The following is a 14,872-nucleotide window of genomic DNA, read 5'->3' on the forward strand; positions in this document are numbered from 1 at the left end:
GAGATGGTCAGGGTCCCTGCCTATTGGGGCTCACAAAAGGCTGCAAGGAGTCACAGTGATGGTGGAACCCCACAAGGATGATTTTGGGTGCAGCTAAGTTTCTAGCCCAGCTTATCAACCTTGGTACCACCCCAATCCCACTCTCGAATCACACCACCATCGCAGGCCTCTACGTGGTTACCAGTCGTTGCTTTTCTGGGGCCCGACCAGGGGTAGAAGCCATATGTGCCCCGTTGCAAGCTGCCATGACCCCCCTGAATGACAAACAATACCGACAGCTGCTGGAAAAACTGGCCACCCACTTTCAGGATTACCCTCTGCCTCAGTAACGTCTCCTCCATCAGCTGCTGGAGAAACACCTACTGGTCTTTGCAACTAGTCGTGACGAAAAATGACATTGGCCTTTGGTTCTGTCTGGACTATCGCAAGCTGAATGCCTGCACCTACTAGGATGCCTATCCCCTGCCCAGGATAAATACGTCTTTCATGGCACGAGGCCAAGCTCAATACTTCTCTGTGCTCAACCTGCCAAGTGAATACTGGCAAGTCACCGTGAGGGAACAGGACTGGATGCTGGTAAAGTGTGATAGAGGCAACAAGTTAAAGCCCAAGTGGGAGCCTGAATCTCTCAAAAAGTGGCTCCACTGCAATCTGCTGAGATCCTAGGTGCTGAATAGGGACTGTTCCACCAAGTCTGCCGCAGACAGCAGGGACAATGACCTCAAGGATTTTTCACCAATCCAGGAAGTCCCTTTCGAGTGATATATGCCTCACATTGAACCTGGGCCTGTTGCCCCAACTGATTCTGATGGAATGCCGCAGAATAGGGTTCCCCCATGACTCGCTGGCAACCTAGCAGGTCATATGGTCAAGTGGCTGGGCCCTTTTAGGGACATTGGGGTTTCCACAAAACATTCATCAGTTTCAAAGGAAAAGCCATGTGTGGGTCTATTAAAGTTCTTGAAAAAGTCTACTGACACTGTGGTCTGATCAGTGTCAAAGGGTGCTGAGGCCCAAACTCCACCCCTGACTTGGCTTGGCACATGTGTGCCCCACTGGAAGTTCTTCAACTTTCTTACACTAGCCATGTCAGAAGATGTATACCATCATGTTCTAGTCATAATGGATCACTTTATCAAGTCTGCAGTGGCAGTACTGAGCTATGACCAGACTGCCAAGATCACCCAGCTCAGGTTGATGTTCCTGCTGTGGAGCTCTCTGAACCATAACCTGTCGAGTAGCCTGAAGATGCTTTGTTTCTTGTCCTAAGAGATGGACCTGAGACTTAACTTCTTAGGTTACCACAGATCAAAAATTGGGAGCCCCTCTGAACACTTTGTGCAAGATGAATTTGGTCTGCAAACTTGCCAGGAACAGTGAGTTGGAGGGTAGAGTTGTGCCTATTTGTACCATAATTCGCAGGTGCAGGCACTTGGGGGGGGATTGGTAGTTTTGAAGAGTAACTGAGTGCCTGAGGCGATCTGGGATAAAAGAGGAGAGATGACCATGCTGTAATTGTCACCAGGATGCTGGACATGAGGCAGTACCATCAGCTTTAACATTGTGCCTGGTCTTGCATCCTTCCCAGCCGCCATCTTATTTGCCCTTGTGCTGGGAAGGTGATATACTGTTCCTGCCCATGCTTGTTGGACCTTGTGTCACAGACACTAGTCACATGGACCCTGGCTATTTGTCCAGTAAAACAGTGTCATTATCAATCCACATGCTTGTGGAGGATAGGTATGGCCTTCTGGGCAACACATTGCACCTGGTTACCTGGCTCTGTGGTGCAGCACAGGCCATAAACTGGGAAAGGATAGGTGCAAAATGGGCAGGACCTGCAACTTAAGCTGATGAACTAGTTCTACAAACATCAAGCAACTAGGTAATATGAAGTTGAGGATAGACCACCCACCACTCACTGGCTGGATAAACAGTGAATAACAAAGGCAGTTTTTTTTTTTTTAACTGGCCAAAAAATGTGTCTTGACTATAATAAACAAAAGATATATGAAAACCATTGTGTAGTTCCTTTGATATTAGTAACTATGTTAATGAAATAAAATAAATTAGGCAAACTGTTCTTGGGATTTAGCAGCACGGGCGGAGCAGAGCTGGTGCCAGGGGAGCTCTGTTTTGCCTTTTGAGGCTTTACTTTCCATATCCTGCACTAATGAGACAACACAATTAATCTAATTAGTCCCATGAGGATTTTACTCATGCTTATGTTTTAGGAGTATAAACAGCCCATAACTAAATGATGAACCTGGACCTCATTGCCTATCCAAAGGCATGTACTAACTCCACGTTTACTGTGCTCTAAGACGATCATTATTGCTTTTTAACATATCCATGTCAGAAGCTTCCTTGCAAAGGCAATTAAATGATATCTATCACCTGTGTCTCAGGTAAGAAGTTTACTGGTGTTAAATGTGAAAATATTTGTTACTGGGAATCTTCAATCTGTTTTGCTTTTAATCTTGCAATGGTGTGTGTGTGTGTTTTTTTTTTTTTTTTTTGTATTTTCGGTGACCATTGCTGACCTTTTTCTGCAAATGGTTGGGCCCAACTCTGGTTGTAGTCTTAAAGTTCAATTGTACTTTCAGTGTAAATTAGCTAATCATTTTTCATGTGCATCAAAACAAAAGGTGTACAACATTTTCCACTTTTTCTTTAGAAAGCAGCCACGACATGAGCAGAAAAGCTAGTCTTCTGCTATTTTCATGGTAATAGGCAAGGGACTGTCAAACAAAGGGGATGGGGGGCCACTGTAGCAATGCAAAAAAAAAAAATACCATTTAGCAGTAATTTTAAATAACATAATTGGGGATGCTGTAAAACTGCTTGTGAAATTGTGCACTGGATGTACCAACAGCTAAAATTACTTTTAGAAAAAAAAAAAGAAAACATTTGCTGCTAAATAACATTTTCCCCACTAACCTTTTTATTATAAAAAATGGTATGGAGACCTCCCCCCCACACATCAAACAAAGAGCATGGGGAGCTGGGCACTCCCCTTGGGGGACAATTACCGATGCAACCAAATTTTAAAAACTTCCCTTCATCTACAGCAGTGGTCTCCAAATTGCAGCCCAGAGACCAGATGCGGCCCTTTGCTAGCCTTTATCCGGCCCTTGGGGCAGTACTCTTCCCAGTGACACCAACAGTGGGGCTTCATTTCTGCCACTGACAATGATAGGGCACTATTCCTTCCACTAATATCAATGATGGGGCTCTAATCCTTTCACTGATGCCAATAATGGGACACTATTCCTCCTCCTACTGACCACAGGCGCTATGTAACTGACCACCAACCCTGAGGCAATATTTATTCTCATTAATGCTGGGCCCAGGACATTTTCTACCCCCACAGGCCACAATCCAGCCCACCTAAAGTCTGAAGGATGGTAAACTGGCCCTTTGTTTGAAGAGTTTGGAGACCCCTGATCTATAGTATACCAGAGTCTTATCCCAGATGAGGGTCTAGTATAGATGTTAAGGGAGGGCCCAGACACAAAAAAAGCATTGGTTCCCCATCAAAAGACATGCCAGAGCATGGGGTCTAGACCCTTATGCATGCTTGAAGACAGGCTGGCCAGGAAAGAGAGGGCAATGTGTGCACTCCCCTGACTGACTGAACCATTCCAGGTCACATGCCCTTAACTTGGGTAGGATACCTTGCCAGGGACGACCCCTTTTTTAAAAAAAATTAGGCTTCCAGATTCTGATAAGTCTCCTACCACCTTCCCCCACAGACCCCCTCAGCCACCGAGCCAGGGTTGTGGGGAAGAGGCCCCTGCCCTCATCAACATGGGGATAAAGTGCTTTGCGAGGGGGTCCCATCTAGAAAGGTACCCTCCCCACCTTGAGGGAGTGTTGCCCAGTATGGATCATGAGTGGAGGGGTATATATATATATATATGCATTTTTTAATTTTTATTTTTTTTGTGGGGAGTGTCCTCCCTTAATTCCATACCAAAAGGTAAGAATCTGATATGGATTTTCAGGGTTTGCAAACATAGCAAATCAGTTAGCATCTGGTAATATAAATAGTATTTTTTTTTTCTCTTCATAAATGTTTCTTCAGTTTTAGTACATTCCACAGTTGCCCACTTCATGGGCAGGTTTAAGCATGTTTAAAGGAATTGTATATTTTTAATGTTGCCTTTAAGGCTTAATAATGGAGCTGCTCTTAATATTTTTAAAAAATGTTTTTGCATTGGTACATGCCCCAAAGGGGAGTGCCCAGCTCTCCATGCTTTTTTTGTTTGTTTGATTTTGGGGGTCCCATGCCATTTTTACAGCAAAAAGCCAAGGCAGCAGGGAAATGTCATTTTGTGGCAAATTGTTTTTTTTTTTCCCCCTTTTCCTAAATGTAATTTTTGCTGTATTACATCCTATAGGTGTGGCATTTCACAGGCAAATTTACCCACTTCAGCCCCGGATGGATTTACCCTCTTAATGACCAGGCAATGTTTTGCGATACGTCACTGCGTTACTTTAAATGACAACTGCGCGGTTGTGCGACGTTGTACCCAAACAAAGAACTAGAGCTTTCTTCTGGTGGTATTTGATCACCTCTGCGGTTTTTATTTTTTGCGCTATATTAGAAAAATACGACAATTTTGAAAAAAAAAAAAACTATTTTTTTGCTTGTTGCTATAAAACATATCCAATAACAAATTTTAAAAAATCTAATTTTTTTCCCTCAGTTTAGGTCAATATGTATTCTGCAACATATTTTTGGTAAAAATTAAAAAATCCTAACAAGCATATATTGATTGGTTTGCGCAAAAGTTATAGCGTCTACAAACTATGGGATAGATTAATGGCATTTATTTTTTAAAATTTTTTTTTACTTGTAATGGCAGTGATCAGTGATCAGGAACTGCGACATTGCGGCGGACAGATTGGACACCTAGCTGATACCTTTTTGGGAACCAATGACATTATTATAGTGATCACAGCTAAAAATATGCATTGACACTGTACTAATGAACCTGGCAAGGAAGGGGTTAACATCAGGAGCGATCAAAGGGTTAACTGTGTTCCTTATGTGTGTTTCTAACTGTGTGGGGGGATGGGCTCACTGCATGGATAATCTAAACCTGATTAGCAGGACCACTAGATCAGAGTGTCCATGCCTGACAGCACAGCAAAACAGTAAAAAAGTGTGGCGCTAAGCAATGTCATATACAACTGTAAATAACTCAATAAACAGTAAAAGGGATCAATTGTATCTGCCTTGAGCATGTAGTCCTCATGTGAACATTAAAGATACATAGTCTATATGATAAAGTGTTAAAATAGAATATTGAAGAATTAAAAATCCGCTCACTACCACCAAGAGTTGAGGAGGCTTACCGGATGAGGTGGACCCAATGGGGCATACGCCGGATTGGGTCGGACAAGGCTTAGGTGGTAAGTGGCTGTATATACTCCAAGAAGGATGCGGTCTCAAGGGTTTGTTGTATTCATCCAGATAATACCAGGAACTTGAGGGGTGTGCGCAATCTCCCAAATATGGGAGGTCATGTAGATCTTAAGGAAGTGGTGGGGTGTTCCGTAAGCGAACCCCTCAAAGCAACATTCCGCGGACCAGAAATGGATGTGGAGGGATAGGAAAAGAAAAAAAGGGCCACATAGTGTAAATCCAAAAAACAAAAAGTATTTATTTAAAATAAAATAGATGTACACTCACATGTAGATCCAAAACTTAAAACAGCGCTGTTTGAGAAAAAGTGGCGACAATGGGGTCCTGTCCGACGCGTTTCGTCCTCAAAGACCCCATTGAGGACCCCGTCTTTGAGGACAAAACGCGTCGGGCAGGACCCCATTGTCGCCACTTTTTCTCAAACAGCGCTGTTTTAAGTTTTGGATCTACATGTGAGTGTACATCTATTTTATTTTAAATAAATACTTTTTGTTTTTTGGATTTACACTATGTGGCCCTTTTTTTCTTTTCCTATCCCTCCACATCCATTTCTGGTCTGCGGAATGTTGCTTTGAGGGGTTCGCTTACGGAACACCCCACCACTTCCTTAAGATCTACATGACCTCCCATATTTAGGAGATTGCGCACACCCCTCAAGTTCCTGGTATTATCTGGATGAATACAACAAACCCTTGAGACCGCATCCTTCTTGGAGTATATACAGCCACTTACCACCTAAGCCTTGTCCGACCCAATCCGGCGTATGCCCCATTGGGTCCACCTCATCCGGTAAGCCTCCTCAACTCTTGGTGGTAGTGAGCGGATTTTTAATTCTTCAATATTCTATTTTAACACTTTATCATATAGACTATGTATCTTTAATGTTCACATGAGGACTTCATGCTCAAGGCAGATACAATTGATCCCTTTTACTGTTTATTGAGTTATTTACAGTTGTATATGACATTGCTTAGCGCCACACTTTTTTACTGTTTTGCTATTTTATACTTTGTTGGTCGTGTCGGCTGCTTCTGTGTCTCTCTTTTTAGGGTAGCGCAGAATTATTTTATATATCCTGACAGCACAGCAGTCTGCTTGTTTACATCGGCAGACCCCTGTTTTATCTCTGCAGGGAGCGATAGCGGGTGGCCGGCAGACATGACGTCCGCCAGACGCGCTGATTGGCTTCCCCTGTGCCCAATCAGCGCGTGATCGGGGCTCCGGTGGTGCCCCCCAGTGGCTATTAGCAAAATCACCTACACGTACGTGATTTTGCCTAATAGCTCCGCCTTGCTGCAATATATGTAAAGAAGGGGGTTGGGAACTGGTTAAAGCATTCCCCAAGCATGTTATTTATAGGTATTTTTAATGTTTGTTGTTGTTAATGTTAACCACTTTCAGTGCCGTTTCACACTGATGCGAGTTCATAACGAATGTGATGCGTCAAAAACATTCTAAATTCGCATGTCATCCATAAAGTCATTGTTTTCAATGACGGTCCTTCACATACATGCGTTGCGATTCCTCTACGAATGCGATGCGATAAAAGAAAAAAAGGGTTTTGTGTGCGTTTACAGCATTGCGTTGCAAATTTAGTCTCCATAGACATCAATGTAAGTCGTTCTGGAATCGCATTGTTGGTTCAGATATGTGCGAACTCCACCACACTACTCTCCACAAAAACCAGGAAATACACAGGAAGTTAACACCTTTTTTTTTTTTTTTTTTACATTATGATTCCATTGGCTAGTACATCAATCGCAGCTATGTCCAACTCCTGAAATTCACGTTAAAATCGCGGTAAATTCACGGTAAAATCGCACCTCACACAGGACAAAAAAACGGAACAAATTCACAGCGCATCAGTGTGAACCGGCACTAAGACAGGCCCATAGCAGTTTTATTGCTACAGGGCGGCTCTCCTGTGCAGAATCGTGTGTGCACATCTCTCATCATCTATCATCATCATCTCTCATCATCATCTCTCCCACAAGGAGTTATACCGAAATGTGTTAAGGCAGATACATTATCTCACAAAAGTGAGTACACTCCTCACATTTTTGCGAATATTTTATTCTATCTTTTCATGTGACAACACTGAAGAAATGACACTTTGCTACAATGTAAAGTAGTGAGTGTACAGCTTGTATAACAGTGTAAATTTGCTGTCCCCTCAAAATAACTCAACACACAGCCATTAATGTCTAAACCACTAGCAATAAAAGTCAGTACACCCCTAAGTGAAAATGTCCAAATTGGGCCCAATTAGCCATTTTCCCTCCCCTGTATCATGTGATTAATAAATGTTACAAGGTCTCGGGTGTGAATGGAGAGCAGGTGTCTTAAATTTGGTGTCTTAAATTTGGTGTTTAACATGTTCCCACAAAAGTCCAACCCCTGAAAAACAACCCCACACCATAATACCCCCTCCACCAAATGATTTGGACTAGTGCACAAAGCAAGGCCCATGAGCGAGTTTGGGGTGGAGGAACTTGACTGGCCTGCCCAGAGTCCTGACCTCAACCTGATAGAACACCAACTTTTGCTGAAGCCTGCTTTTGGGGAAATTCAAATTTTTGTTCTTCCCTATTTGTGACAAATTTCTGTGTGTACAGTTGAATAAGGAATAAGGCATTCATTTGCATCTGAACTCCTTTTCCTTTACCCCCATAAAATGTAATGTTCATGAAAATGCAAGAAAGTCAGAAGCATCTTTTTGGGGCCCCTTCACACCTCTGTGGTGTGGTGTATTTTCCAATGCATGGTAATGTAACACACTGTGAACACACCCAAATGCACCAAGAACCGGACCTGACCCTTTTTTTCTTAAGGCTGGGTTCACAATTGCTGCGGCCGCGGCTTACAGCACGGGGTCCGGTGCGTCACTGTTCACCGATTCAGGACCGGATTTCTGCCTAAATTTGCACCTGAAACGGCGCCAAAGACGCACAGGACCCTTTTACAGTGCAGACCGCGGCTACCCTGGAGCTGTGTGAACCGGCTCCATTGAGAGATGGTCACACTCTGCTGTCATGCAAATTGGATGCGGGGAAACCCACATCCAATTCGTATCAGTGTGAACCCAGCCTTAGGCAATGCTGCACAACACACTGTGGTGCCTTATCATGTGTTGTGGAATTCTGAAATGCAGGTCAATTGCTAATCCATTGGGGTGCCATTGAGAATAAATGGCAGTCCTTAACATTGTTCTTCTGCCAGCTATCATTGGGGCCATTTAAGAAGTGTTGGTGCATATAACAACAGTCTTAATAAACCAGTAAGGTGTATATAAACACTTTTTTGCCTAATGTACAGATACTCTTATGGTTTATAACCAATCCTGTTATGATTGTATGAATTTTTAAGTTGCATAATTTAAATGTAATTATCGAATTTCCCATTTTAGTCCATCATTTGTGGTTGTAAAATAACAAATTGTGTATATTTAAGACATTTACATCTTGTACCTTGCTGTTTGTCAATTCCTGGGGGAAGATTTACTAAAACTGGTGCACACAGAATCTGGTGTAGCTGTGCATAGTAACCAATCAGCTTCCAGGTTTTATTGTCAAAGCTTAATTGAACAAGCTGAAGTTAGAAGGTGATTGGTTACTATGCACAGCTGCACCATATCCTGTGTGCACAAGTTTTAGTAAATCTCCCCCTGGAGTTACCTGTGTTACCTTTTACTGAGCATTATTGTTTTTATTTATTTATTTATTTTTTGGTTCTAGTACTTCATCAGATACTTATTTATGGTATCCAAAAAATGACCAACAGGAACCACACACTGATGAAAGATTTTCTGCTCCTGGGTTTCGGTGACCTTCATAACTTTAAAATTCTACTTTTCACAATTTTTCTGATCATTCACATCCTGGCCTTAACCAGCAATGCCCTTGTTGTTGTGTTGGTTGCGTTCTTCCGGAGTCTTCACTCTCCTATGTACATCTTCATCAGTCAGCTGTCTTTGTCTGAAATCGTCTTCACCAGTATTATTGTGCCCAACATGCTGTGGTTGATACTGGTGGGTGGTGGGAAAGTATCCGTGGCGAGATGTTTTTTCCAGTTCTATTTATTAGCAGTTCCAGCAGTTGCTCAGTGTTTACTGTTGGCTTCCATGTCTTTTGATCGATATTTGGCCATATGTAAACCACTGCACTATGCAAGCATCATGACCATCAGACACCAATTGAAAATAAGCACTTTTTGTTGGTCAATGGGCTTAATGGTAGCTTTTGTACTATATGTTTTATTAGATAGTTTAGAATTCTGTGGCCCAAACACTATCAATCATTTCTTTTGTGACATTACTCCCGTGGTGGAACTTTCTTGTTCGGATAACCCTGCTCTACAGCTGGCCACTTCTATCTTTTCTTTCCCTTTTGTTGCCTGTCCATTTATTTTTATCGTAGCCACGTACATCTCCATCCTCCACACTATACTGAAGATCCCATCCATCAGTGGAAGGCATAAGGCTTTTTCCACTTGTAGCTCCCACCTGACTGTTGTGAACCTTTACTATGGAAGCTTAGCAGTAGGATCCATACCTATATTTCCAGGGTCTGTTAACCTGAACAAGATTCTTTCATTGTTCTACACCCTGGTGACTCCATTGGTCAATCCTCTAATCTATACCTTGAGGAACCAAGAAATTAGGGATGCTATTAAAAAGTTCATCCATAAAAGCTGGACCCCAGCAAACAGCTAAATACACATGTAGTGCTACCTCGCTAGGAGTCACTGGTAAATAGGGATCGCCAACCCTGCACAGCCAGGCACACCGAATTTTCACAGCACATAATCAGGAAACAGTCCTGCAACTTTCTTTTGTTTATTAGGGGATTATTCTTGGATGCCCACTCGACTGGAACAAAGCCTTTTCAGGGACACTCAACTATATACACTCCTCTTCCTCCAGCACATCACTTGCTCGCAGAAACACAGATCCAGCTGGAACACTGTTTGGGGGGAATCTGACAAGACATTCAGCCAGATCCAGAAAATAGCTCTTTACAGGCAGGGACTGTGGGCCCCTTTGGTGTGTAGAAAAGTCCCAGTGTCCAGCTACATGCCTCCTGTGGCTACTGATCCCAGCACCACCTCTTCAGGCACTGCCAGCCCTCCTGACTGCAGCTGCTCCTTTCCATTGGCCCTTCTGGCTAACCTTCCACAGTCCTCCCAGACTGACTCTACAACCATCCCAGACTGCTGCCTCAGTCCTCTCCAACTGTCTCACTCACCGACCACCCGGCTGTCTTCTCCCTGGAGATCTCCCGGACATGCTGACTTCCTCTCCTGCTGTCCTCACACTTGTTCCTGTGCAACTGGACAAGACTCCTCCTTGGGATGTCAGAGGGTCCCTTGGATTGAGCATGCATCTACAAAACAAATGATTAACAAAACACATAAAACATAGAAATTTGCTACAAATTTTATCGATCAACAAAAAAGGACTTGGAAAAGAGCAAGTAAAGCAAAAAACACATGTATCCTAATTTGAGATTATGGTTTTGAGGTCAGACCATTTTACAGAGGAAATGAACAGGAGTTGAAAGGACTGCGCCCACAAATGGACAGTCTCATAAGGATTTAAACATTTATTAGTCACAACATCTTGAGGAAGATTTTGCAAAATAATGCAGCACAGAGAATAAAATCAAAATGAAACTAACAACCTACAAACGACACACATTGACAATATCAAAAATATCCCCCCCCCCAAAAAAAAAAGAAAGAAACAAAAGTAAAAAATACTTGCTCTAAAACACATCTGTTTTACAAAGACATAACAAACAAAATACAAAGAGAAAATACATGTGTTACAAACTCTATAAGGACACCCACATGTACTCTCTTGCCACACACACCATCAAGCAATCTTGCCTCTTTTCAGGGCAAGGTAAAGAATGATTACTGCAAGCTTTATATAGCATAGGTTTGCGTGTTAATGAGGCAATTGAAAACACAAGCACAGTCCATGAAACACACAAAATGCAAGTTCAGCCAATTTAGAGACAGAACTTCAAAGTGGGTACACTTGTTAACCACTTCCTGCCCAAGGACGTCATATGACATCCTGGACTTTCAGTGGGAATACCTGAAAGATGCCTGCAGCTATAGGCATCATTCAGATATCCTTGTTTGCAGCCGGCGATTCTGTGCACCATAAGAATGGTCATATCGGCAGTTCCGCCGCTTGATCGTTCTTACAGGTGACGGGAGGGGACATCCCCCCTCCCGCCGCCATCCGGTGCTTCTCCAGGCTCTCCCGTGCCATCGGGGACCCAGAGAAAGAACCTCCCACCCCCGCATGATGAGCATAGAGATTTCCAGATGACCAGATGTAAAAGAAAGTAAAAAAAAAAAAAAAAAAAAAAAAAAGTAAAATAATAAATAAATAAATAAAATAATTTAAAATGCCCCTGTCCCTGGTAGCTCACGCTCAGAAGCGAACGCACACGTTAGTCCCGCCCACATATGTAAATGCTGTTCAAACCACACATGTGAGGTATCGACGTGTGCGTTAGAACGTGAGCAACAATTCTAGCACTGGACCTCCTCTGTAACTCTAAACATGTAACCTGTAAACATTTTTATAGCAGAGATTTTTAAGTACTGAAGTTTGGATTTATTCCATGAGTGTGCGTAATTTTAAAGCGTGACATGTTGGGCATCTATTTACTCGGTGTACCATCATCTTTCACATTATATACAAAAATTAGGCTAACTTTACTGTTTTGTTATTTTTTAAATCATGAAACAGTTTTTTGTCAAAAAAAAACGTTTGAAAATATAAAGTTGCAATGACCACCATTTTGTAGGAGAGGAGGTACATGTAGGAGAGGAGTGCCAGAATAGGCCCGGTATGGAAGTGGTTAAGGATGTCCTTTAATTACTAACACAAAAAAAAACTCTCTGAGCATGCCCAGAAAAATCCAAGTGCTGTTCACACACAAAAAAACCCAAAGTCCCTGAGCATGCCCAGACCAACCAAAATGCATTTAACACACCAAAAGCCACAGCAAAACACCAAAGTCCCTGAGCATGCCCAGACCAACCAAAATGTATTTAACACACCAAAAGCCACAGCAAAACACCAAAGTCCCTGAGCATGCCCAGACCAACCCAAATGCAGCTAGCACAAAATAAGCCACCCCCTGTCCAAAATTAAGCACATCATCCAGCATGCTACAAAATTACTGATGGGACAAACACTCCCCGGTTCGGGGAGCAAACAAAGAGCCTAACTTGGGCAAAAGTTGTACAACAAATACCATTGCAGTCTATGGGAACTGGCTTGTTAATTTTGCTAGTCCCCACTTGGCTGACTTATATTCTAGTTATTGGCCTTAAATGGGTATGGGGGCCCAGGTCCCACCCTGAGGGACATATAGCAATGTCACCAATTTGGACATCCCCAAAAAACAAAACAAGGAGAAGTGCCTTTAAAAATGCAAAATTGCTTTAAAGCTAGTAACTTGGGGGGGGGGCTTACTCTGTGGAAAGCCCCTTTAAACTAGTGGGTACAAGGTGCTTTGTGGTTGGTATTGGGCTGAGCCCAACATGCCCCAAAGGCAGCCAGCTATGTTGAGTGCATGTGGCCTTGTATGGTTCAGGAGGGGGTTGGGTGATCGCTCTTCTCGCCCCTTTCCTAGCTGGCCTTGTATGCTCTGAAAAAAGATGTGGTTGGCTTGTGAAAGCAGTTCACAGCCTTTTGAGTATGGAGTGTGTGTGTGGGGTTCCCCTTTAAAAGCAATAGTTAGCCCATGGAATCATATCCAAGGGATTAGAGGGGGGAGACAAGAGCATTGGCGTGTGGAGTTCCCCTTTAAAGCTAAAGCTAGCCCAAAGAAATCATATGCATTAGAGGGGGAAGGTTAAATGCCCTTTTAGGAGGAGCTGGAGGAGCAAGAGTCTTTTTACATAATTTTAACAAGGTACATGTCACATGTTGGCAACGTAACAATGCTAACATGACCTGTGTGCAAATCTCCTTAAAAAATACTTAAAGGTGACTAGCGTAAAAAAAAAAATTGTCAAGATTAGAGGTGCACCCATTCAACCCATTTCATGAGCTGGCTTGCTGTGTGTTTGGCTAGGAGTTTGTTAGTGTGTGGGAGGGGCGCAATTTTTTTTAGTTTGGGGTGGTATGTGGGGGTTCTCATTTTAAAGTGTAAGTAAACCCCTCTATCGTTTTCAGCCAAGGAAGCTGCCATCTTTGCCTCTGTTTAGTCTACAACTGCCATGATGCTGCACATGTGATCAGTTATGACACCAGCCTTTGGATGGTTTGACAGGTTGGTTGAGAGCACAACCAATGGGAGTGTTACATTTCCGGTATGTACCAGAAATGAAACGGTTTTATGGATGGTTTAACTTCCACTTTAAGCCTTAACAGACCCAAATGGCCTTGTATGTATTGGGGGGCAGACTATTTTTTTGTTTTGGGTTAAAATCTTAAAGCTGCAAAGTAGATTTGTACTTTTTTTCTAAAGCCGTACATCTTTGAAGCAGCATTTTGGATACATGCTACAGATGCACCGCTTTCAGGCATAGTAAGCCCCCCCCCAAGTTACTAGCTTTTAAGCAATTTTGCATTTTCAAACGCACTTCTTGTTTCGTTTTTGGGGTTGTCCAAATTGGTGACATTGATATATGTGCCTCAGAGTGGGACCTGGGTCCCCATACCCATTTTAAGGTCAATAACTAGAATATAAGCCAGCCAAGTGGGGACTCGCAAAATTAACAAGTCAGTTCCTATAGACTGCAATGGTATTTTTTGTATAACTTTTGCCCATGTTAGGCTCTTTGTTTGCTTCCCGGACCAGGGGGATGTTTGTCCCATCTGTAATTTTGCTTTTTTTTTGCTGTGGCTTTTGGTGTGTGAAATGTATTTGGGTTGGTCTGGGCATACTCAAGGACTTTGGTTTTTTTTTGTGTGTGAACAGCACTTGGATTTTCCTGGGCATGCTCAGAGAGTGTTTTCCTGGTGCTTCCATGGCAGCATACATGTGATAGAGCTCTGCCTCTACTCCTTCAGGACTAGTGAATAGCAGAAATTAAAGGGCATATCTCCTCCCCCGACATTCTCCCTTTTTTCCTCATACCTCTGGAACAGGTGAAGAGTAGCAGCACGTCCATACCTCTGCAGTCGGCAGCGTCCGCCGGGTTCAGCCTCTCCCGTGCGCAGTCCCTGTTCTTGGTCCGCTATTAGCGCTGATAAGACTGGGAACCCCTTCTGTGGATCTTTTGGGGTCTTGCAGAGTTTCCTCATAGGAACGCAGTCTGCTGGTGATTCAAGAACAAACAAATGTTGGTGGATGCAACAGGAGGATCAGCTTCTTTTTCGGTCCCCTTGGTCAGGTTAGATTCTCTCCCTCATTCTTTAAATAAAGGAAGTATAGGTGAGTTTGGTAATAAGAGTTTTTAAAAGAA

General features: G+C 42.9%; 1 protein-coding gene across 1 annotated transcript; it reads left to right on the forward strand.

Annotated features, from left to right (window-relative positions):
* The first annotated feature begins 9,203 nt into the window (after positions 1–9,203).
* On the forward strand, positions 9,204–10,145 carry LOC141134143 (olfactory receptor 10A3-like). Its single transcript, XM_073623728.1, has one exon. It carries the CDS (start codon positions 9,204–9,206, stop codon positions 10,143–10,145), a length of 942 nt encoding a protein of 313 aa, XP_073479829.1.
* Positions 10,146–14,872: the final 4,727 nt, after the last annotated feature.

Source organism: Aquarana catesbeiana, linkage group LG03, assembly GCF_042186555.1.
Source record: "Aquarana catesbeiana isolate 2022-GZ linkage group LG03, ASM4218655v1, whole genome shotgun sequence".
Classification (NCBI taxonomy): Eukaryota; Metazoa; Chordata; class Amphibia; order Anura; family Ranidae; genus Aquarana; species Aquarana catesbeiana.

Coding starts and splice junctions, on each gene's coding strand:
- LOC141134143 (XM_073623728.1), top strand. CDS start 9,204: ATGACCAACAGGAACCACACACTGATGAAAGATTTTCTGCTCCTGGGT.